Source organism: Empidonax traillii, unplaced genomic scaffold (genome assembly GCF_003031625.1).
Source record: "Empidonax traillii isolate 1590-97213 ecotype Southwest subspecies unplaced genomic scaffold, ASM303162v1 scaffold958:size599741, whole genome shotgun sequence".
NCBI lineage: Eukaryota > Metazoa > Chordata > Aves > Passeriformes > Tyrannidae > Empidonax > Empidonax traillii.
In genome coordinates this window covers 443612-467968 of record NW_020956151.1, presented here as the reverse complement: position 1 = coordinate 467968, position 24357 = coordinate 443612, and the positions used below count along the sequence as shown (strand labels likewise).

Here is a 24357-nt window from a genome sequence, read left to right as displayed (position 1 = left end):
AGTGTTCCTTCCTCCCCAGCTGCACTGGGGAAGTGGCTCCCAGCCTGGGAGCAGCAGGACTGGGATGCCGGGGTGGGGATTCCTCCATCAGGATTTCCCCCAAGCCCCCAAACCACAGCACACAGTGAGCAGTCCTGTCCTCAGCCTAAAAGGGCTCAGCTGGTTCTGTGAACTGCAAAATGGCCATTAACTGAAGCTGGTTTGAGAGCTTCCAGTTTTGGAGATGTCGAATAACGAACACGACTCATGGGCAGTGCAGAAAAACCCCTTCCTTTGTGTTTTCATCTGGGAACACCAGAGCTGCAGGGGGGCCATCCTGAGCAGGGTAGGGACAAGGCAGAAGGTCAGGGGGACAGATCCTGGAGCTCAGGGATGGGCTCTGGGGTCTGTCACACCTCCCTGTGAGGATCACACGTCCAGCCCCTGCACAGTGTCCACCTCCCCAAACCAGTTTCCTTCGTGTTCCCGACTGGAGTCAGCACAAACCAGCTCCCAGCTGTCCGGGCCAGCCCCTCCTGTGTCGGCACAAACCCTTCGCACAACGCAACTTCTCCCACTTTCACACGACCTCTGCTCGCCGGGGGGTGAATCGATCTTCAAAAAAAGGGACCGGTGGGCTCCGGGCGAGGAAGGAGCCAGGAATGCTCGCGCATATTTTTGGGAGCTCTTGCTTTTGCGCAACCTCCGCCTTGGCTGGGAGGGATGAGCGATACTGAGCCAGTCAGCAAAAAACACCCACCCCTGGGTGGCAGCGGGTGGAGACTCCGCTCCTGCGCTGCCCTCAATCAACCGGCACTGAATCAACCTCCCAGAGCCAGGATCAGCCAGGAAAAGCTCCCGGTTCCTGCCCCCCGTCCCACCGGCAGAGAGCAGGGAGGGTCATTTAGGGGGTGCAGCCTCAGGGAGCCCCAGCCTGGACCCTGCGGAGCTCAGGGTGGAACAGAACGCCACAAAATCCAGCAAAATCCAACAAAATCCAGCAAAATCCAGCAAAATCTAGCTCTGTTCTGCTGGGAGAGCAGAGGTTGCGGCGTGAGGTGGTTTTTGCTGCTGTAAATCGGGAGCAGGGCTGCTCCAGTCGCTGGAGTCGGAGAGAAGAGGATCAGATGGGCAGCGCTGGGGGATTGCTGGGGGGGGACTGGTTGGAACTGGAGCTGAAGTTCTGCTGCGGGAGGGCTCTCGGGCACAGCCTCACAGAACCAACAGTGAATCAGAGAAATCCTGCTGAAGAAGGAGTTTGTGATGGGAAATGAGGCAGTGCAGGGTGCTGGACAGATCTCAAAGGTTGATAAGCCTTTAACTTATCTGAGCTTCATCTTAGAGGCCTCTACCAACACTTGGGTAACACAGAATTCACCACCCTGGTGCATTTGTTTCCCAGTGAGAGCTAGAGCTGCTCTCTCTTCCCCAGTCACAGCTATCTTTAACATGGCAAGGAAAAGCAGAGGATGGAGATGAGGCAGGAGGAAAGGCCCCAGTTTCAAAGGATTGATTAGAAAATACAAGGGCTCCCCTTGACACTGGGTTTCCTGAATGGGAATCGTTATAACCAGTTCTAGCACAGGGGTGAAGGGCTGAGAGCTGGCAGAGTGAGGAGTCCCAACAGGACAGGGAGGAGGATCATCCACGGCTGCCCATGGAACGTGCACTGCAAAACCATCCCCGGGGCCTTTGGGTGCCTCTGAGGTCACATCCCTGCCCTGGCTCCTGCCCAGCCCAGCCTGACTCCGACTCCAGAGCCGGGTGAAACAGCTCATTTTCCACCTTTGAACCTTTATTGCTATGGAATATCCAAAACAACAAAACCAACAACACAGTTACAAAAGGAGTTCACGGAGAAATGTGAAGCAGCCCGTGTTTGAAATGCTCTGTGTCACCGTACTGAGTCCAATATAAAACAATGCCTGTTTATACACATATAAAATATAAAAGGGACAGAAATGTATAAACAAGGGCTGTGGAGGCCTTGGTGGTATTTACAGGGGAGAGATGTGGCAGGGAGGGGGTGGGAGCAGGCAGTGTCCGTTCAACAGGGAGCCGAAAACGCATCTGTGAGAGTCTCTGTGACAGAGAGAGGCTCAGAGCTGGAAATGGTCTGAAGGTTCTGTGGCCTGGGAGGGACCCAAGACCTGGGGTGGGATCAGTCCCAGCCGAGGCCGCCAGCTCTGCTCTCTGCCCGTTCGTGTCACTTCGTGTTCCCCAGCTCTGAAACGGCAGGTCAGGCCCAGCGCCAGAAGGGAATAAAATAAAATATAAAATAATAATAATAATAATAATAATAAGCCCAGCAGAGCCAAGTTCCACGTTCACATCCATCACTGATCTCGCAGCAGTTTCGTGGCCCGGCTCTGAGGTTCCTCCCCCCGAGGTTCAAGTCAAGGCAACAAGAGGGGGGCACGAGCCTGAGCTCCGTAGGCTTGGAGGAAAGTCCCAGGGAGTGCTGCCTGAGGCTCTTTAGAGCTCCTTGAGGATGACCTGGAACTTGTTCTCTGCTTCCACCACGTCCAGCAGGAAGGCCATGTGGTTGCTGTAGTGCTGGATGATGTTGTTGTCCATGTTCACCAGGATCCTGTGGGAGAGGGAGAGGGGCTGGGTCAGAAGCAGTGGGTTGAAAGCAGCTCCACTTTACCCAGGCTGAGGGGCTTAGCCACCCTTAATCAGTTAATTAACTGATTGATTAAAGCCACAGCACAACACAAGGGAAGGTCCTGCTGAGCTTTTCACAATTCTCCCTGAATTCTCCCTTGGCCCAGCATCCTCTCCACGGGCAAATCCCCCCTGGATTATCAGAGTGTGAATTCACAGCAGAACTGCAAATCCCTCCCTGTGCTTCCAGGGATCCCAGCCCTGCTGCAGATCCCTCAGCTTCCCTGAGCAGGAATCAATTCCACAGAGACATGAGGAGAAGGAAACGTTTCAAGGGCAGATTGAAACCCCAGGCTGTGTTTCTGTGCCAGGCAGGAGCCCCTCGTTGCTGTAACAGGAAGGGGCAGCCTGGCATCACCCCACGGTGTTCCCATAAATCAGGGTGAAATCTGGAGGGAACAAAGAACAAATGCTCTTTCTTTGCAGGAAGCACAACACCCCCTCCCCAGGTTCCCACCGGGGTCATTAGTGGGGCAAGAGTGTTAATTGTGCAACGCTCCTCAAAGCCAAGACTAAAAAAAACAGAGAGGCTGAGCCTCTGACAAATCCAGCAGTTCAACAAGCACAGACACAGGGCCCTGGTGCCCCCAAGGGAACACCTCAGGGGGCAGGGCAGGCTCCCAGCCCCAGCACCCAGGGGCAGGTCCCCAGACCCTGGATCCCAGGTCTGGCCTCCCACAGGCGACTCTCCGTGGGTTCCCAAGGGTGGGATGTCACCAAAAGCTTTGCTGCTCCCTTTATCTCTGCCTATCTCAGTGCAGGAAGCCAGAGGAGTCACCTGTGCCTCCTGCTCCCCTGCTTCCATCCGATTTCCCAACCACAAACCATCCCAGGCGGTGCTGATTAGGAATCCGAGCCCTGCATTGTTTTTTCTAGACCAAACCTCACCAAGATACGAAATTGTTAATTATTGCTCCTGAGTCACCCTGGGCCCGAGTTCATCTGCCTGAGCTCATGGCCCTGGGCAGGACCTCACCTGCCATCAGGCCAGGCAGGACCACTGAGCTTCACTTCTTTCCACCAGATGAAGATCTGCCCCTCAAGCTGTAATTAGCAAGGGACGGCTGTTTAGGGTGGAGCAATAGGATGAAATTATCGGAAATGAAATCCGGGGGAGCAGGAAACGGGGCCTGACCCTGCCATTGTACCAGGCTGGAGGCATCTTGTGTCTCCCTCACCCTTCAGCAGTAACTTCTGGCATTGGTCATGTCCAGCTTTCATCAAACCAGGTGTCAAAATCGTTTATTTGAGCTCATTTCCAGGCGTGGCCTTTGCTCTCCATCAGATACCTCTTGGCTCCTCCATCTCAGGGAAGAGCTGGAAGGGCACCTGCCTGTCTTCCCTCCCAGTCATTATTAAAACAACATTCACTGAGTATCAGATCAAGTAATGAGCAGAACCAAAGCCAAGCAAAGCCGAGGTGGCCTCTCCCCTGAAGCGCTGCCGTTTCCTGGTCCACCTGCGAACTCATCGGGGCTGGGACCTCTCCTGCCCTGCACACGCTGACACTCAGCTGGGCCAGGACACTCCTGGGAGGAGCTGCTGCCTGGTGACAGCCTGGTGACCTGTGGTGGCCACATCACAAGCCACCAGCAGCGCTGGCACGCCCGAGTTTGGGCTGGAGTTACAAACTGGTCACCCTTGTCCCTCAAGGTGGTTCCTCTCCCAGGGAAGACTCAAGGCCCTCTCTGGCTGTAGGAGCAGGTACAGCCCCCCCTTCTCCACCAGTGCTGCTCTCCTTCTCTGGGGAGAAAATTTCAGCTTCTGGGGCTGATGGATGAGCAGCATCTGACAGAACTGAGGGCCCTGAGCTCAGGAGCAGGGGGAAGAACACGCTGACGAAGTTGGGTACCTCACTACGGCCCATCCCCTCATCCTAAAGTTGAAAAACCACATTGAAAAACCCTTTTTAAAAGGGCAAGAGTGGTTCAGCTTCCCAGCTCAGTGACACATCCCAGTGTGGAGGAGCAAGCACTGCCTCTCCCCTCCCACCCTGCAGCTGCCCCCATGCAGCAAGCCAGCTCAGCCCCCCGGCATCGAGTCCTGGTGGCACCAAACAGAGGTGCAAGATCCCACCCAGGAGCTTTCGGACTTTCCCACTCCACTGTCAGCCAGGATGGAAGTGCAGAAGCAGGGCCAAGCTCCCAAGGGCCCTGCTGTCACACAGGGAACCTCTCTGGGCCGTGCTGGTGGCAGCAGCAGAGCTGCCCAAGGCGGGACCTGTCGCCAGCCTCGTGTCTCTGCCTCTCCCCGTGCTCAGGGCTGGGCCAGGGCCAGCAACAACAATGAGTTCATCTCCCAGGCAGTCGCTGCTGCTGCCCAGGCCTGATGGTATCTCCCTCACTCTGCAGGAAGGGCTCTGAACTGGGCTCTGTGAACAAAATCCTGGCAGTTTATGAGTCGCTCCCATCCCATCAGCTGCAGGGAGGACTCAGCGCTGGGCATGGCACAGAGGGGGGTTCTCAGCCCACAGAGCACCCCTGAAAGTGGCACTTGGCTCCACGAGGAGAGCTCTGCCCTGCAGGGAACACCCAGCAGCTCCCCAGCTCCTGCAAACCCACACCATTCCCTGCCAGCCACTGGCAGATCCGCAGGGATCCGTCCCTAACATTGGAATAACCTGAGCCAGCACAGTCCCCCTGCTGAGCCAGGGGCAGCTCAGAGTTGGTTTGGAGAAGCAAACATTGATCCCTCTTCGATAAGTTCTCCATAACCTTAGACTGAGACACAAAGGATCACCCATTAAACTACCCAAACAATTCCTCCTTCACCCAACTTCCTTTCCCTGGGAGGCTTCACCCTCCAAACAAATAGAATACAACCAGGCATTATCCCAAATCTTTAAAGCCCAGAGAGATCCGAGTTTTATATGCTCCAAACAGCACAGCCTGACATGGCTTTGCCTTTTATTATCTTGTTAAAATGCTGTTTGAGCCTATGGCAGGGTCCCAGAGAGGATGAGGGGGGGGGGGTTGGAAGCACAGCATGAAAGCAGATGAGAGATTAGCTTACCCTCTTTTGCATTTTTTGTAGACTTTATAAATGCTTTCTTCAGGAAGCCCATATTTTTCTGAAATCTGTGAGAGGAAACATGGCAAATCTTGTGTACTTGTAAAATGAAATTCCCACGATAAAAATCAAAGATAACACCAAGCCAGGGGTGTTCAGCAGCAGAGGATCCCCCCCTCCCTGTTACTCAAGAAAAAAGGGGTCAAAGCCACAACCTGAACATTCTCCTGGGGAAAGTTAGGATGACAGGAGGTTTGTAGGTTTTCCCCAAGCATTTTCCATAGAGGTTTTTTTACTATTTATGATGAGGAACAAGATGGCAAAGGATCCTCTGCGCTGACATCTTTCAAACTCTCTGTTTTTAAAAGTTTGTCAAACCAACAGAGCTGAAAGTGCAGCCATAAAGCCACCCCAGATCTGGGAGGTTTATTGTTTGCTTCCTTCCCAGCTGTCTCCAAGGAGAGCTGGGCTATCAGAGATGCTGCTGATAATCATCACAGAAATATGTCTGTGCTCCTCAAACGGGGCCAGGGAATTCCAGGGGGAGGCCAGAGCTGGCTCCAGATCTCCCATCTCCGAGCCTTGAGAACGGAAAAGGTGTTTTAGGGTGGAAAATACGACTGTGCCGTCACAGGAGGAGGTTCTGCTGTGCTCTGAGCAGAACACCTTGCCACGAGGTGTGTTCCAACACAGCCCCTGCCAGGAGCTGTTGGTAGGACTCACCTGCTGCTCACACTTTCCGTTTCCATTCCCAAGGGAGGGAGCGAGACGGGAGGTGGGAGCAGCTTTACCTCCACCTTGCTCTGGACCCCAGCACCATTCCCTTTTATCTGTGGTTCTGCTCATTCCCCAGGGGGGTGCTTTAGAGCACTTACAGCTGTCCTGAGGCCCTGGAGATCCGGTGTCTTCAACATGAGGGCATCAAACACTTCCTCCGACTCCCTGCGCACGTAGAGCAGCACTGCAAGAAAGGAAGGGCCAACACTGACTCGGGGATCCCCCCCCAGCAGGGTCGTGTGGTCTCACGGAGTTCAAGATCCGAGTTTTTCCCTGATCCCAGTGGGCCCCCCTCCTCCCAGGGATTACCTCTCTGGGGATCCTCATCCTTGCTTTGCTTTGGAGGAACGGGGTCGAACTCGTCGGTGAAGGAGGCGCCGCTGCGTTTCAGGGGCAGCCTGGGCAGGAGGAAACAACGTTCTCAGGAGGACACAACAACAACAACACCAGCAACAACAACAGCCAGCAAAGCAACTCCAGCACTGAACCTCTGACTGAACAGCCAATTACCCCAGCAACCATCCAGCAATTAAACATGGGGCTGTAATTACAGCAGCAGGTGTCCACCAGAGCTGTGATTTCCTGCCCGAAGCCCACGGGGAGCTCAGGGAGGACCCGCAGAGGGTTTGGTGTCGCAACCAAAAACCAAAAGTCCTTTGCGCCCTCGTGTCGTTTTTTCTCTGCTGACATCACCATCATCAGATCATGGGGGAGATGCTGGTTCCCCCCACCTCAGACACAGCACAAGTGTGATTTCTGCTTTATTCCAGTTTATTTTACAGCCTCTGGCTACTTGAACCCTCCAGTGATGTTTATTTTCACTTTCTATCATCATCTCGATGGGAACAGCAGGACAATCAGGGACCAGCTCATGTTGGAGGGGCTCAGTGGCAGGCACAGAATGAATCTTGTGTTTCTGCAGCCCTCGAGTCCATCCTGGGCCCAAGTTGAACACACTCTGACCCTCATGTGCCACGTTATTTTTTTCACCGTGGATACCCTGCCTGTGGATACCAACCAGCCACGGCACTCCCAAAAGCAGAGAAATGCACACAAGCTGCACCCTCACCTGTTTGCAGCGTTGGGAACAGCAGCAGGGAGCGCCTGAAATGGAAAGGGAAAGTGGATCTGTGAGTTTGCACAGCATCACTGCATGCCAGGCAAGCTGCATCTCCCTCCTCCCAGCCCCTACACAGTTAAACCCAAACACCTGCTTGTGTTTCTCAGATCTGATGTAAAGAAATTTGATGTAAAGAACTTCTCTTTTTGACAAACTGGATGGTTGGTTGTGAAACAGGGAGTGCTGATGAGCTCTGAGGGACACTGGGTTTAGATCTCCTTTGGCTTAAAGGGGTAGCGAGGACTGATAATCACATTTTTCTGTGATTTCCTTTCCACTGATATTTTTGCTGCCACTCCAGTCCTCCGTGGAAGCTGCAGGTGATGCCTGGAAACCACAGGAATATCTGGCTGGAAGGAACCTGGCAAGGTTATCTCACCCATCGCTGCTGCCTGACTGGGCCACTCCCGACAGCTTCGAGCTCACCACATTCCCACAAAGAACTGTGGCTTGGTTTGGGATCTTTGCATGACACAAATCACGTGTGGGAGACTGGAAACGCTGGGGGTGACAGGGGAAGGGCAGCAGGTCGGTTGTTCTCCCACAGGGACTCACCGTGCCACACCTCTGCAGGCCGGAGAAGTGGACGTTGGGGATGAACAGGACCGGCTGCGTTTCCAGGTCGGTCTCCGGCCTCAGGAAGGTGATCTCATTCCCTCTGAAGCCAGAGAGCAAACAGCCTTTCAGACCTACAGATGGAAAGTCCAGTTCATCTCAGTTCAGAGGGTGCCCATGAGAGGCAGCTCCAAGAGAGAGGGGGAAGAGCCTTCCCGAGGAGTCCCGACAGGAATGTTGGAATCAGCACAGGGCTCTGTGGAACCAGGTCTGGCTGCCCTAGGGAAGGTCCTGCCATGAGCCCAGAGGGATTCAGAAGGGTTGGTTGGTGTCAGTAAAGGGCTGTGGGAGCCCAGCAAGGACCTGACTGACAGGCTGCTTGCGAGTGGTGCTGATTGCATCAGGTTTGGGATACCCAGGGCCAGATCCCCTGGAAGTTAACGGAGATGGATTTCGACACACTCGGGGTCAGGTAACAAACACAAGCACTGACCATTGTTGTTGGAGTCCAGGCATTTTCCTTTCCTTCTGAACTGTTTCCTTTCGTCGTCCCTCATTTTCCTCTCTGCTCCCTGTGGGCAAGATCAGGCGAAAATCAGGACATTGGGAATTCCCAGAGAGGGTTCAGTGGCCACCTCTGGGACGGGGAGCACACTAAGGTAAAGGCTTTGTTCAAAAATGGTCACCCCAGAGGCTCTACAGGCCCTCCAGGACTCTCTGATAACTTACCAATTAGAAAACAAACAAAAAATAGAATTTGCTTTTGAAAATGAAAAAAATATGAACGAAAATAGCAACGAGAAATTTCTGAGATGGGGGCAGAACCTCAAGGGAAATTCTCATCTCTTCTGACGTTTAAAAACTTCGGGAAAAATAGAAGTTTACTGTGAGGCACAGCCCCAGGTGGGTCTGGTTTGGGGGGAGAACTGATTGTCTTGGGAGTAGTGATTGTTCTGCAAAGGCCTGAGCGCAGACCCAACCCCTGCTCGGGTGAAGGGTCCTCAGCCCTGACCTCTGGGCTGTTTTGGGCTCTCAGAAAACCCTTCTGCCTTTCCTCCTGGAGCAGTGGCTGGGGCAGCAGGGCTGTACCTTGTCACAGAAGATCTTGATCTGGCAGACGGCGCGGTGCACGAGCTGGCTGCTGCCACCACCGCAGTCGTACGTGTCGATCTGCAGGTTCAGGGGGACGCCCTTCACCCCCTTCTGGGAGGAGAAGTCCGTGCTCAGGCAGTTCACCCCAATAAACACCTGCAAGCAGGGGCAGAGGGTGATGTTTTCAGCAGAAACAGGGAGGGAGGACAGGATGGGACAAAAGCGGCTGCTGAGCCTCCTCCCAGCCCTGCTGGTGCCAGCCCAGCTTCTGAGCAGTTGGTTTCCCACCCTGAGCACAGTTTCTCCTCACACACACCCCCCTATTCCAGCTCTTCAGCACTCCCAAAATTCTGCCTGGGGGATGTTCTTGCTGATATTTCTGAGCTTTCACTCGAACCAATGAGGGACCCTGAGAGAGCAGAGCCCTGGAGGAAGGGAGGAGGGATAAAAGTGCAGCCTGGGGAATGGCACAGCAGTGCTGCTGCTTGAATGAATATTCATCACACACTGGTCTCCTTTATCAGCTCCACTGGAAGCATCTGAAGAAGAGCTGAGCACAGCTACAATCCACATTATATCTCCCAACTGCCAACTCATTGGCGTGACCTTGAAATTCCCCCTGGACTCTGGGGGACTCTGGATTTGCAGCTGGAGAAGCTCCCACAGCTCCCTCAGCAAGGCTCTGGCTGAGGATTAGAGCCCTGAAACCCAGTGTCAGCTCTAATCAGTACCTGAGTATGGGAAAGAAAACCACTTCACCGTGGTGTGGAGTTGGAAGGAGAGAAGTAACAGGTGCCACAGACGGCCCAAATTCCTGACCCCTCCTTGTCTCACTCCCAGCCCTCCCAGCTCTCTGAAGTCTCACCTTTACCTGCCCCAGGCCAGTGCAGGGACAGAGTTTCTGCTAAGAGTTAAACCCGGTTTTGCTGAGGTGCCCCCAGGGCTTGCCACATACCTGACATATTTCCATTTCTGACAACTTTGCCTTGAGGACATTTGTTAACCTCTTGGGTTGTAAAAGACCCACGTTGCCTTTGGGCTAAAGAAGGGCTTATTGAGATCCCAAAGCAGAGCTTTCCCAAGCTTCAGAGACATGGGGTATTTATGCTTTCCTTTTCTTTCTTTCTTTCTTCCCTTCATCTGTTTCTACATGCTCCTCTCCATCCACACCCAGGCTCTGAGGAGATGCAGAGCAGACAGCAGAGCTGGAAAGTTGTTGCCCTAAGCTTTAGAGATTTTTAAGGTGAAAAGGGATCCTGTGACCTGCCTGGCTCCCTTCCACATCACACAAGGCACAGGAGGGTGGTCAGTCATGTCTGCATCAAACTGCTGCCTTGAAAGGAGGGTCTTTGTTCCCCTGAGCTGGGGGTTATTTAAACAGGCTGCGGGTACATGCGAGCAGAGCCCCGAGCTGCTGCAAAAACCTTTCTTCAGACTTATCCATCAGCACTAAGAAAACATCTCTGAGCCAGTCTGGGGTGCACCCAGCGTGTTTATTAGCTAATGGCAATGCTTAAACACACAGAGCAGCCCCGTGTCCTCCCCGCTGTCCTGGCAGGCAAACACTCCCTGGGGCCGCTGGAATGGCACTGTTTGGATTGGAAACTCTCCCTGTCTTTCAGCTGAGGGGCTGGGGGGGAGCATCAGGGCCGTCAGGAAGGAGCTGTTGTGAGCACCCAAGGCTTCCCACACCCCCTCAGTTGGTACCTTTGCCTCCTCGTGGATGTTCCACACGAAGGACAGGGCGTTGTAGGCCAGCTCCTCGATGTTCTGCACCGTGTTGAAGTTCTCCTTGCAGTCAGCTGGGAGGGCAGTGGACAGGCAGTTTATACTCGGGCTGCAAGGCTGGTTACGTCCCCCAGGCTCCCCAGCCCCCCAAAATCCTGCCCCCTCTCCAAGTTGCCAAGCCCACCCAGCTCGTACCCACGTCGATGACCCTCTGCTTGGCCGTGGGCTGGCGGGAGTGCCAGTGCTTCCAGAACTTGAGCTGCTCCGTGGGGATCTTCTCGTTGTCGAAAACGATCATCACCACGCTCTGTAACACAGCCAGGACAGCCCAGGTCAGCACACCCAGCAGGCTGGGGCTTGGTGCCTGTGTTAGCCACTCCATCCGTGCCCTGGCCCAGTGTCACAGTGTCACAGTGTCACAGTGTCACAGTGCCATGGAAAACATGAGGGTTTATGCCTGGGGAAACTGAGGCAGGTGAGGGAAAGGATTTGAGCACAGTCTCAGGGGTGGCTCTGAGGCCTGGCCATACATCCCAGGGACAAGGTGGGACCTCTCCCCAGCTCAGGGATGTCCCCAGGAGCCCTTTGTGCACCCCTGACCTCGCTGTGAGAGGTCCCAGCTGCCCTGGGACACCACCTGTGCAGCAGAGGATTGCCTCGCTGCGACTGAATCCGTGCCATTCACCCCTTGGAGCCAACGTGAGGCACAAATCCTTTACTCCTCACGCTCAGCTCTGTGCCCAGGCCCGGGAAATCAAAATCACTGCCCGTCCCACTGCGCGTGTCAGCAGAACTGTCAGCGTGGCTCTTACCTTCACTTTGTTTGAGGACAAGTGTAAACATTTGCTGTCTCCTGCCGTGCGCAGAGTGATGGGGTAGAACTGTCCTTTGTTGAGGTAGGCCATGGGAGAGTCCCCAGACTTGATGTGAATGGCTTTGGGTGACCCCAGCGTGTATTCAAAGTCACTTGTACGGAACAAAGAGAGGACGGTGAATAAGCACACGCTGCTGCTTCACTCCAAAAAGCAAAACAAGAGCCTGTGGAAGCCTCCACCCCTGCAGGTTGCAGGTTACAGGCACTGCACACGCAGGAGTTTCTGCTCTGTTCCCCATCTCACACACCCCGACAGCACCCAGCACCTCCCAGCACGGCACATTCTGATCCTCCCCAGCACCCCAGGCAGCAGTAGCTCTCCAAGAGGCTCATTTTTAACATTTGGCTTTGCCCTAAAAAAACCCTGGACGTGATTGTAAGCAGTGTTTTTTCTGTGGATGGCAACAGAACCTTTGCTCAGCCAACCCCATAAACCAAAACACAGAGAAGGGGTACCCGCAGTGAGACTTTTGCAAACCTTAAACTCAGATTCCTGTCTCCAAATTCACACCCATACAAGGCTGAGCCAGGAATACTATCCCTTGATGGTCCTGTTGAAGCAGGAGGACCTGCAGGACACTGCCTGGTTATCCAGGTAGAGCTGGACTAAGAAGCCCAGTCTGTGGAACCCTCAGCCCGGTGGGCAGTTTAGTCTCAAACTAGAAAAGATTCGTGGACAAGGAAATCTGAGAGAAGATCCTGGTTTTCAAGAGCTCTTGGGCATCCAGCAGCACCTCTGAGCGTTCAAACCAGGAGGCCTCACAGCTCAAGCTGCTTTCTGCCGTGAGGAATCTGTGCAGGAGCCTTCACACAGACCCTCCAAGTGCCCTGTTGAGTCACCAACCCATCTCCTTCCTGCTCCACCTCCTGTGATGCCACCTCTGAAGATGGGCTTGGCAGCTCCTCTCATCTGGAGCCAGGAGAGCCAGAGGACTCCAGTGCACAAATAAACAGTGAACAGGGAGACTATCACTCACAGAGACGAGCTGGTGTCTGTGTGAACATCCCCACGTCTGACAGCTGAGTCACCCAGTCAGCTGACTCAGGAGGCAAATAAAAAGTGGGAGGTGAAATAATGTTACCCGCTGGGAGGTTTGATGCGGTATCTGGAGCAGAGAAGCTCTGCCTGAGAGAGGGGTGGAAAGGAGGAAGAAATCCCTCTCATGTTTTAGGCATGAGAGGCACTGGCACCCTCTAAAATCAAGGTTGACTAACAGTGCTAAGTGAGAATCTAAACCTTAGATTAGGAGGAGGGTAATTATCACCCTCATCAGCTGCAATCCTTGTTTTCTCTGTCATTTGCCCCATTCCAAGTGGCCTGTGGGAAGATGGTGCAGGATCTGTCTGTACCCCGGGAGCCAAGCAGTGCTCCCTGGGAAGGGGCTGGAACACAAAAAAACCCTCACACGGAGTCCTCAGGGCCACAGCTCCCCCTGGGCAGGCCAAGGTGCTCGTGAGATGTGACCAGAGCAGTGAATTTACACCAGTTTGTACAGAGAACATCAACTGCTTTGGCTCTAGAAGCTCATGGGACAGCAACTTGCTCCAAAGGCACCGGCGAGACACAGCCTGCCTCTGGAAAGGCACCAGCTCTGTAATCTGCACTGGTCATTGCCCAGACTGGACTGTGGGGAGGGAAGGGATGAAGTCATTCCCCAGGGAAGGGACACAGCCCAGTGTTCACTGGGAAGCCCAACCCATGGACTGGCGGTTACCTCTTGACACCGTCCGTGCTGTAACTCTCGGGGCAGGGCGGCTCCGGCTGGGGCTTGAGGATGTCACTGAAGAGCAGGGACTGCACACAGGCGCAAACAGAACAGTCAGGAGTAGACCCTTCCATCGCTTTTTCCACCCACTTTCTCCCAGACGCCACAACAGGGGCCACAGGTAAAACACAGACCCCCCTCCCAAAGCCTCCCCCTGCTTCCAAACCCAACGATCCCACGGGAGCATCATCGAGCTCCTCATGCAAAAGCTAAACTCCCACTGACCCCAGCACGAGCAGAGCCCAGACAAGACCCCCAAACTCCTGCAGTGAAAGGGCTCTGACCTCCTGGGGGTCCTCTTTGAAGGTGCTGTCCGGCTGCCACCGCTGCTGCGCCGGGGCCATGGGGAGGCTCTCGAAGAGGGAGTTCAACGAGCTGTTGTCGTACACGTCCCCAGGAGGGACCAGGTAGTTGTCTGGGGTGGCCTCCAGCTTGCTGGTGCCTGGAGGGAGCAGGGCTGGCTTGTGAGGAGGAGGAGGAGGAGGTGGAGGAGGAGGAGGAGGAGGGACGCCTTCGAGACTCAGGCCGTTCTTCTTCTGTGGCTCGCAGTACTCCTGGCTCAGGGAAACGTTTTCAGACAGCAGCTTCATGAGGTGGGCTGAGCCGTCGAAGGAGGCGATGTCCGGCTCGTAGTCCATCCCGTGGCAGTGCCTGCTGGGGAAAGGGGCCTGTCTCAAACTGGGGCAGAGCGGGGACAGCCCCAGCGAGTTGTGACAGCGGGAACCAAGTGCCTTGATGCGCTGATGGAGAGCAAACTGCACAGGTGACCTTGAGTCAGCCGGGGACGGCTCCTGCTTGACATGGGAGGCCTGACAGGCCCCTGGGTGATCTCCACCCACACCTCCCGGTGCAATCAGCAACAGCCAGAGGTGCTCAGCAGATAAGGGGTGATCACGTGGGATCAGAGAATATGATTTAGATGTGGTTTGAGGCTGCGCATCCAGGGCCTACATCCATTATTCCTTTATTTAGGTTATTGAACGCTCAGAGCAGCAGGGACAGTAAGAAAGGTAACTGCTATGTGGTCTTTTCAGGGCTTATTGATGCTTAAAGTTGATTTTTTTAATAGATTTTGGGTTTTTTGGGGTTTTTTTAAAAGGAAAAATAATTCCTGTACAAATTCCCAAATGCCAGGAGCTTAGGGAGCAAAATTCCCAGAGAACGAGATCAGTGAAAACCTGACAAGGCTGCAGCGTTGGAAGTGGCCTCTTCAGAGCAGAAAATACTAAAGTGCAGGAGCTACCAAGTGATAAAGACCTCCAGAACCACCCTCCTTGCACAGGGAAACCATCCCTTTGTGCAGCATCCCAGACTGGTCCCTCCTGCAGCAGTGACTCCATGACCTGCTGACTCTGCAGCTCTGGCCTGAGCTGGGAGAAGGTGCTTTATTATCCCTGTCACCAGGCTCAGAAAACACAGCAACCCCCATCTCAGCGGGCCCTTGGCAGCAGGAACTGCCCCAAGGGTGAGCCAGGAGCTCCCACCCACTTGGAGCTTCACCTTCAGGTGTTTGCTGAAATAGCCACAGTTAATAAAAATCACAGCACTGCCCGGAATGCAGAGGCTTTTCAGGGAGCAGAAATCAGCTCAACTCAGTTTACTTATGAAGGGGGAATGAAGTGTCACTCGAGAGGCTTATTCTGCCGAGTAGCTAAAAACTGACGACCAGAAAAGGTTGCCAAAGTACACAACATCCAGGGGAACTGGACTCACAGTGGCAAATGAGCCATTAATTTAATAGTTAATTATCTGAAAACCTCAAAGAGCAAATGGGAGTCACTGGAAGAGAATCCTGGGGAGTGAAACACAAACCCTTCTCAGCCCAGGGACTGGGAGAGGACTTGGCCATCCCCTTCTTGCTGCCAGTGCTTAATCCTTCTGCCCTTTCCAGCTGTCACAAAGTAGGAAATAAAGACAAATCCTTCAGCTGCTGCAAATCAGCACAACCCCTCTGAGCACAGCCAGACAGATCCTCAGGTGTGTAAATGGGTGTAGCTCCATTTAGACCCGCTTGGGACCCGGCCTAAAGAATTTTAATGCGTGTCTCAGGGTTAATAACCTGCACTGTTGTTGGTAATAACACCGTGCTTTGATGTCTATTTTCTGCAAGCTAAGAGCCCCATCCTGCCAGCAGCTGCAGGAGAGGGAGACAGCTACAGAGAGCACAGACTGAAGCCAACCTCTTTCCTAGTTCGTTGCGTCCCATCATTCCAGCTGGAAGAATCCTCTTCTCCTTCGGGACCTGGAGCCAGGCAGAACAAAGGGTTTGTTTATTGTTAGGTTTTATTCATGGCAAACAGAGGCAAAAATTAGCCTTGTCTGTGAGCAAGTGAAGTCTGAGAGATAAAACACTGTGTGAACAACAAACAGAGCAGAGCTGGGCTCTCCTGCTGCCTGGGCTGCTGCCATGGATTCCCGAGTAACCTTAGGCAAGCCACATCATCTTGTTCTGGGAAGGACCTTCAAAAGCACCCAAGTGAGTGGGAACATCAGTCCTATTGGTCTCAATTAGGCATAAATCATTTCTTGAAGCTCCATCCTACAGCAGCACTGGAAAAATAAAGCTGCTGGGGTCTGTGACAGCTATTCCAGCTCCATGTCTCTCAAAAGCTGTTGGGTGAAAAACCCACCAGCTTGAGACTCCAGGCACCTGGGTTCAGCTTTTCAGCATGTTCTGGATTCCTGAAAAGTGGTGGTTTGTGCCTCAATTCACCCCCTGTGTGCCCTGGGGATAATTGTGGCACTGGGGGGGGGGTTCTGAGGATCATTACATTAACGAGAGGGGGAGCTCAGGAGATGGGTCCCCTCCTGAGGTGGCACATATTTTACACATATTTTCCATATATTTTCCACGTGTTTTCCCTTCACACTTCTCCTCAGGGGCCAAATCCCCCCCAGCCCCATTCCCAGGGGGATGTACCATGTAGTAGTCGTAGAGGAGGCTCAGGGCGGCCACGCTGTCATCGTCCCCGTTCACCCTCATCATGGCCTTGGTGGCTGCAGTCAGGGGGTTCTCCAGGTAGGTTTTCCAGGCTTCATCTTCGTTGGTGTAGGGGAATTTCTGGAAGTTCATGGTGTCATTCTTCATCAGGCGCACAGACCTAAAGCTGAGCCACGCAGAGGAAACCGGGAGTGAGGGATGAGAATTTTCCACAGCCCATTCCCTGGCACCCAGCTGGACACATGCAGGGCTGCCCAGAGGTGCTCTGGAACAGAGGAGGGATGCTTTCCTGGTCCTTAACTCCCTGAGTCTTTGGGAATACCGACTCATCTGCTTGTAACTCTGTCCAAAATCGGGCCATGCAGGGGCAGCTTTGCCTCTGCTCCCTCCTCCTGCCCCACAGCATCGTCTGCTCCTTCCTCAGCACACACCACCAGCCACTCACATCACACACATCACAGGGGGATGTTGGTCAGTAAAAATAGGATCAGGAAACTCACAATTTTCCCTTCGATTTGGAGCTGCAGGTCAGTGCAACCCACATTAGACACTGTCACTCCGTGTTCAGAGAACCTGCCCAGATGAAACCAAACCTCATCGTTTTCCTTTGCTGCAGTTCACAGGGTTTAAATTCAGTCCTAATCTAAATTAGGGTGGTTTTTTTTCCCCATCATTTGTATGTGATTTTCCTCAGAGGGAAGCAGACAGGCAGATCACAACCCTCTCCCTTCCACTAAAAAATTCCTGGCAGAGGTGAGGCTCGTGGGACTACGTGAGCAACACACCAAAATAATGCCCTGCCTGTCCTCTCCTCTGGCACTTTCTCCAGGCCTCTCCATCTTATGTTAATAAACTGCCAGACACTTAATTGCCAAAACACCAGGCATCTTTCCTTTTCCTCCAGCAAATCCCACCAGCAGCCAGCACAGAAGGACCTTGTGCATTCCCTGGGTGCTCCGTGCTGGGGGTTCCCCCTGCCCAGAGGGCAGAATCGTGGAATCACAGGGTCACTAAGGTTGGGAAAGACCTCCAGGATCATAGAGTCCAACCTTTGACCCAATAGCCACCACATGCACTGAAGCACAGAGGATGAGCCAGTGGCTGTGCTCCTGTCACACCCTTCAGCCACGTGTACACGGAGTCATCACCGTTTTATTCAGCATAAAGTAACAAGTCTGTGGATAAAAATTACTTCTTCCTCCAAGTGGAAATGCTCAGGAGGGTCAGACAGGGGTGCAGAAGAGGTTTAAAAAAAAAAAACCAACAACAACATAAGAAGATTTTTTTAAATCTCCAAAGTTGCCAAGAGCCAGCTGGGGTTAAGTCGTGGCACCAGTTGCTGATGTATTTTATGGGAAGGCAAAGAAAATCTACAGGAGTTAAGGCAGTGAATGCCACAGTTTAATGGCATTTTTATGAGGAATATGTTGTTTTCATTAAGCTACTCTCATTGTGTTTATAACAAGTCCTGGTCTAGACTTTTAAGTGAATCACTGGGAGAACAATAATTCCTCTTGAAAGGAACCTGGCATCTCCCAAACTCCCCAGGACTGCGAACCCTGACAGGTAGAGCCACCCTGCATGGTGGGAGCTGCTGGGATGGAACCTTGGAAGGGCACAGAGGTGGATCTTGGACGGGGTGAAGGATGCTGGTCCATCCTCCCTGGCTTTGCTCCTGCACACCCCCAGCCTTTCCCCCTGCCACGTCTCCAGCAGGGAATACACAATATAAACCATCCAGGGATGCTCCTGAGCTCTCCTTGGCTGAGCAGCCATCAAGGGCTGCCTCTGCTCTCCTTGACACGTCTGAGCTGCACGGGAGAGAAGCTGCGAACAGCTCTGCTGGTGGCCTCGGGCTCCCAATTCCCGCTGGTTTCTGGGCTCACGTGGGTGAGCTCAGGTTGGTACAGGGAGCAGCTCTTCCACCTGCTCCCCTCCCTCGGCAGGATAACGGGGATGCCGGGTCTGCTCCTCCTCTCCCCCGCGCCGGGACGATGCACCAGCCCCGGTTTCACCCCGCGGATGAAACCTCGGCGGGTGGTTGGGGAGTTTCGTTGTCTTTAGCGTTTCTCACGCAGCCCTCCCTCCCTCTTTTCCTCCCTCCCTCCCTCCCTCCCTCCCTCCCTCCTTCTCTCCCTCCTCCCCTCCGGTGCCGCCGCTGTCTCCCAGCAGAGCAATCGCCGTGACTCAGGTTTCACTGCTCGGCGATGGGCTGTTGGGTCCTGCCTGGGCAGGAATCCTCAGCCGCTCTCAATCCCATCTTCTCAAGGAAGAACAGGCAGCACCGGGGCTTGCTCAGGGTGAGACTCGGCTCCTATCGCCCATAATCAGCACAGATAAACACACCGGGGCAAGATGTAGCAACGAGGCACTCGGGAGCTTGAAAAAGCAGAGATATTACAAGGGGAAAAAAAAAATAAAATGCTTTGGAGCTTTAATCTCCCTCACCCGAAACATTCCCTGTGTGACTCCCGCCTGCCTTGTCACCGTGTCAGCATTTCCCACCTGCTCTGCACTCTGTTTATGAGGAACACAAGTCTGAAAAGTGCCCTTGGACCCTGCATCTCATTTGCAGATGAGGCTTCATTGGGCAGCTCACGGATATACCTTCCTCAGCCCTGCCTGCCCCACAACCCTGCTGGGACAAACCATCCTTGGGGCAGAGCGGGAAACCTGCCCTGCCCTCAGCCTGGCACACAGCAAAGGCACTTTCCTGAAGTGAACTTGAAATGTGGGCACACGTTGCCTCATGGCAACTTCTGCCACAAAGCAGAAACTCCAGAGACTCCAGGGATGGGAGGATCGGGACAGCGGCATTTTAGGATGCTCCAGTAGGACCACTGGGAGCTTCAGGCGGGGCCCTGTGGTGCTTAGAAACCGCTGAGGATTAGGACAGAGGTGGAGTGATGGGGACTGCACATTTATTGCACCCTGTTTCTGTCCCAGATTCCATGTGATCCCTGGCAGTCCCTGAAATACGTGATGGGAGCCACGGGAATCTCCTCAGCACACCCTGCAGGGCAGACCCCATCCCATTTACTTTTCCAGTTCTGCTCTGACCCTATTCCAGAGGGTCAACAGGGCTAACCAGTGTCTGAGAACAGAGGGTGATGTGAGGAGATAAGCAGATAATGGTGACACGTTGAAGGCACCTTTTTGACATCAGATGCATTTCAGCCCATGACACGACAGGAACCCCGTCCCATCAATTTGCTCCAGCGGCACCTGAGATAGCACAGATGGCGTTAGGAACCTTCTCTGCAGGGAAAGAGACACCCAAATCCAGATCCAAACACACCTGACCTTTACTTTCCTCGCTCCCTGCCATGTTTGGGGCTGGGCCGTGTTTGCCCATCACAAACTCCCTGCCGTGGCTGGCAAAGCAAACGCTCCTTCCCCGGTGCTGTGGCTCAAACCCAGGGAAACACAAACACGTGGGACCAGCAGCTTCCCTCCCTCCCTCCCTTCGTGCTGGAGCCCCAGGGTCATGTGCAAAGCAGAGCAGGGTTTTGGGAAGGGAGCAGCCTGTTTGTTTCCAAACAGTTCCTGAGTTAGAGACAAGGTGATCCCGGCCCCCTTTCCCGCTCCATCCCAGCCCATCTCTGTTTCCCCCTGTTGATCTGCCATCACAGTGGCCTCCTGGGGAGGAATAAACACCCAGGGCTGGGCTGAAACAGGAGAACATGCCCAAAGGGTCTCGGTGGGGAGATGAGCCAAGCAGGAGAGAAACCCCCGTATTCCTTTGGCCTTCTGTTGGGTTTCTGTGGGAGGCTTTGCCGGCCTTCAAGCTTTGTGTTGCTTGTCTTTGTTCTCTCCCCTACAGCTGATTAAGCCTCCAGCCTTGGCCAGATGCTGATGGCTGCAGAGCAACATCACACTGTCAACGGAGCAGGGAATCCATGGCAACCAACAACGGGAATTCAAAGCCATGGAATAGAGACCCTGGCCTGGAGGACTTCAGAGGGTCAGCACTGGGGAGAGCAAGGCCAGCGAGTGCCTTCTGGAGTAGATTTTGGCCTGTAAATCCTTGTCAGGGAAGAAGAGCATCCCACAGAGTGGCCTCGGAACCAAAGCCAAACTTCTCGGCTAAATTCTGATCTTACCCTTTCTGTGCAAGTTCAGCAAACAAGCACACCTGGAGACGCTGTGACAGCACAGCCAGCAAGCCAGTGTGTTGTCACAGCCCCATTCCCAGTCAGGCAAAAATCCAAATGGAGACAGAACCAGGAAAAAAAAAAAAAAACACACAGAAAGAAACACAACAAACACAGACTAATGACAAAGAGCTCTGCCTGCATGCCAAGCACAACAAGGTGTCAATCCACAGGCAAAGGCCCAGGATGCCATAATCTCACGGCCCCTGACCTGCTCTGCCTTCAGGACTGGAGTATTTTCTCTGGCAGCTGGAGAACAATGTGGGCTCTGTCACTGGGGCTCTGCAGGGCCATTTCAGCAGCACCCCCAGCCCCGGGGGCAGTGCAGGTTGTTAACTCAGCACAGCGTGGTGTTCCCAGCCACCCCTCAGCAAGGGCTCACCCCCAGATGGAGCAGGAGCTTCTCTTTTCCCTGGAAGCCCTGCATGGCACAGGCATGAGCCAGGAAACCCATCCCAACCAGCCTGGGACTGCACAGCACAGGCAGGGACTGCAGGGAGTGCAGGGCAGGAATGTGCCTTGGATGGAGTGGGAAGAGAAGGGACCATCAAGAACATCTTTGGGAAGAGAAGGGGCCATCAAGAACATCTCTTTGGGAAGTGAAGGGGCCATCAAGAGCATCTTTGGGAAGTGGCTCCTGACTCCCAAAAGGGCTCAGAGGGTGGCAGCCAGTGGAGCTCAGCGCCCCAGGAGGGTGGGTTGGCTCTGGCCACGCCACGGGGAAGGTGTGGTGTGTCCTGGGTGGGATGTGGTGGGATGGGGCAGGGTGGGCGCTGGGGATGTGCTGTGCTGGAGGCAGAGCCCCTGCCAAGCTCTTGGGCTGAATCCCCCATCTCCAGCTCTCCCGTGGAGCTGGAACCAGCTGGAACAGTTTGCAGGGTTGAATCCACGGTGGAACCAGACAAACCATCCAGGGGCAGGTGCTACCTGGGGAATGTCCAGGGAACTCACCTGTCTGCTGGCCTTTTTGGGTTACTTACAGCTCTTTAGGACCCTTAAACCCAACACTCTTCCTTTTTTCCACAGCCTAACCCTCTGCTTTTGTAGCTCTTCACTCTCACAGCAGGAGAACCCAAGGCACAGGGATTTTTAAAATGCCTTATCCCAGGCTGCCCAGCCGAGGTGAGAGAGCAGAACCAGCCCTGAACCTCTGCTCTAAACCTTCCCAGCACTGCCCTGGTTCCTGCCTCCTCAGCCTGGAGGGCTCCAGGAGACAATTCCACTGCTGAGTGATGTTTGGGGGGACACCAGCTGGTTTTGTGTTTTGCCTGATAACATCACCCTTGAGGGATCCACCCACACAACCCCATTTCACAAATGGTTCCTGCTTTAGAGCCTCCCCTGCCTAACAAAACAAATTACAGCACAGAATTAGTTTGCAGTTCAGGAATTAGGGCTGATTTTTTTTTTTTTTTTTGTTCCTTCCCAGAAGCAGTTTGTGATGTCAGATGGCTCAGATTTGGGGTGCCCTGAGTTTCAGGATGATCTGCCTCCAAAAGGAGGGCACAAAAGCAGGCCCCGAGCATCTGCTACCACCTGGCACTTATGAAACACCAGTGGAAACTTCACCCTCTTTCTTATTTTCATTATGGACAGCTAAAGATGCCTTATATACATGTATTTATGGACACCAAACCTCCATCTCACCAACACCCAACACACTGCATTGATGCTCCCAGTCCTTCATACACCATGAGGAAGGTTACACATGACAGAAGAGCTTCACAACTCTAAGATTTTAGGTGCCTTCAGTTATTTTTGTTTGTTTTCAGTGCCTATGAGTTTGTCTCCCAGCTTTCACATGCAAACCCCTACCTCCTACTTGCCATTTTATTTTCTTAATTCTTGTTAGTCCCTAACTCCAAGAGCTCTGGCTCTTTAATAAAATTAAAAACAAAACAAAACAAACCCCCAAAAAACCCCAAACAAACCAAAACCAACCAACCAACCAACCAACCAAAACAAAATCAGTTTTACCCGACTTAGATTTTTTTAGAAAAACAAACCAACATGGCAGCAATAAAGGGATATGAAACCTCTGGGGTTTTATCTCTGTCTTCCCATCCTGGATGGAATTTTCATCCCAGGCAAAGTGCCTGGCTGATGCACTCTGCATATCCTCTAACCTGTTCTGATTCAGAGTGTCCTGAGAACACCACCTCCCAAGGTCAACAAGCCTTTTGCTTTGCTGTGTAATGGGGGGAAAAAAAATACCCAACAAAACAACAAACCAGCATAATGTGCTTCAAACAGTGTTTTTGCCAAACAAACATGATTCATCCCATTGTAGGTACAACCCCATAAAACAAGGCATTTCTGGAGAGCAGGGACGAGCACCACCACTTGGACTGCAAGAGCAGAAGGATGAAAAGGAGCAAAAGGCTGACGGAGCAGGAGGCTGGAACCTGGGTGAGTGACAGCTGCTCTTGTGCTCTGAACACTCAGGGTTAGGAACACGCTGGGGACAAGGACTGGTTTTGGATCAGAGCCTCCCCATGATCAGCTACCAGCCAGAACAACATCAACACCTGAAGAACAGCGAGAAACAAACCACGACAGAATCATGGAAGGGTTTGGACTGGAAGGGACCTTAAAAATCATCCCATTCCACTCCCCTGCCCTGGGCAGGGACACCTTCCACCAGCCCAGGTTGCTCCAAGCCCCATCCAACCTGGCCTAGGACACTTCCAGGGATGGGGCAGCCACAGCTTCTCTGGGCAAACCTGTGCCAGGGCCTGCCCACCCTCACAGGGAAGAAATTCCTTCCCAGTGTCCCATCTCTCTTCTTCAATGTCCAGTATTGTCTTTCACATTTCTTATCTTTCAAACTTGGCTGTTAGCAGTGGAGTCTCAGATGGAACATAACCAAATGTTAAATATAACTCACATGTTAAATCATTAGTTCCACTGATTAATTTATTTTTCATTAATACACTACTCCAGGATCCCCCTCCCTGCCAGTCAGCTGAACCAAAGTGCTCACAGGTGCGATCCAAGTGCAAGTGCATTTCTGGATGAATACTTGACAATGATCAACAGTTTAAACACCAGCCAGAACAAAGCAGGAGAAGATCCTCATCAGCCTGACTGCCTCTGTTCCACAAATTCCCCTGGGATCATTCCTAGGTACCAATCAGTTGAAAATCTGACCCAAAGAGCATCAAAGCAGAGATACTATGTAAATGTTGATTTACCCCTGCTTTGAGTCTGGAGTTTATTCAGAGGGCTTTTACTCCTTTGTCGGGAACTGCAGAGCAGTTATTTGATTGTTGTTTCTTTAATTTACAAATCTCTCCTTCTCTTTACATAACTTGAAAAAAAAAAAATAAATAAAAAAAAGAAACACCTCCAACCCAGCCTCCCTTGAAAGCTCCCTTGCTCCAGCTTGGTTATCCCTTGTGTGCTTTACTGCCAGGATCTTATAAAAGGGCTTTAACTTTTCATTCACCAGGAGCATAACTCAAGTTTTAATAACACACCTTATGCATGACAAAAATTTGCTCCTGGCGATCATGGTTTCGACCACAAAACCACAACTGGGAGTAGCTCCTGGTTAACTCTTTCAAGCCCACACACTGCAGAGTTAGACAGAAGTTCAGCCCAGAAGACTATGGAAATCATCAGCTAGAATGTTTTACAGTAGGCAAAACATCCCATTCTCCCATGGCACGTTAATTCCCTGGCTCTTCCCGGGA

General features: G+C 53.0%; 1 protein-coding gene across 2 annotated transcripts in view; it reads right to left on the bottom strand.

The window, feature by feature from the left end:
- Positions 1-1770: 1770 nt before the first annotated feature.
- GRHL3 (grainyhead like transcription factor 3) overlaps positions 1771-24357 on the bottom strand; it is a 30731-nt gene continuing 8144 nt past the window's right edge. The window contains exons 2-16 of one of the 2 annotated variants that reach the window (XM_027903394.1): positions 16488-16674; positions 15748-15809; positions 13852-14218; positions 13517-13596; positions 11740-11893; positions 11123-11234; positions 10907-11001; positions 9197-9355; positions 8601-8679; positions 8108-8241; positions 7502-7536; positions 6742-6830; positions 6531-6616; positions 5659-5723; positions 1771-2569 (exon numbers count right to left, since the gene is read on the bottom strand). In XM_027903394.1, the coding sequence (XP_027759195.1) occupies positions 2455-2569; positions 5659-5723; positions 6531-6616; positions 6742-6830; positions 7502-7536; positions 8108-8241; positions 8601-8679; positions 9197-9355; positions 10907-11001; positions 11123-11234; positions 11740-11893; positions 13517-13596; positions 13852-14218; positions 15748-15809; positions 16488-16655 (1800 nt within the window). In that variant the 5' untranslated portion in view covers positions 16656-16674 and the 3' untranslated portion in view covers positions 1771-2454. Of the gene's footprint in view, positions 2570-5658; positions 5724-6530; positions 6617-6741; positions 6831-7501; positions 7537-8107; positions 8242-8600; positions 8680-9196; positions 9356-10906; positions 11002-11122; positions 11235-11739; positions 11894-13516; positions 13597-13851; positions 14219-15747; positions 15810-16487; positions 16694-24357 lie in introns of those variants that run through there. The other variant, XM_027903393.1, reaches the window with a different exon arrangement.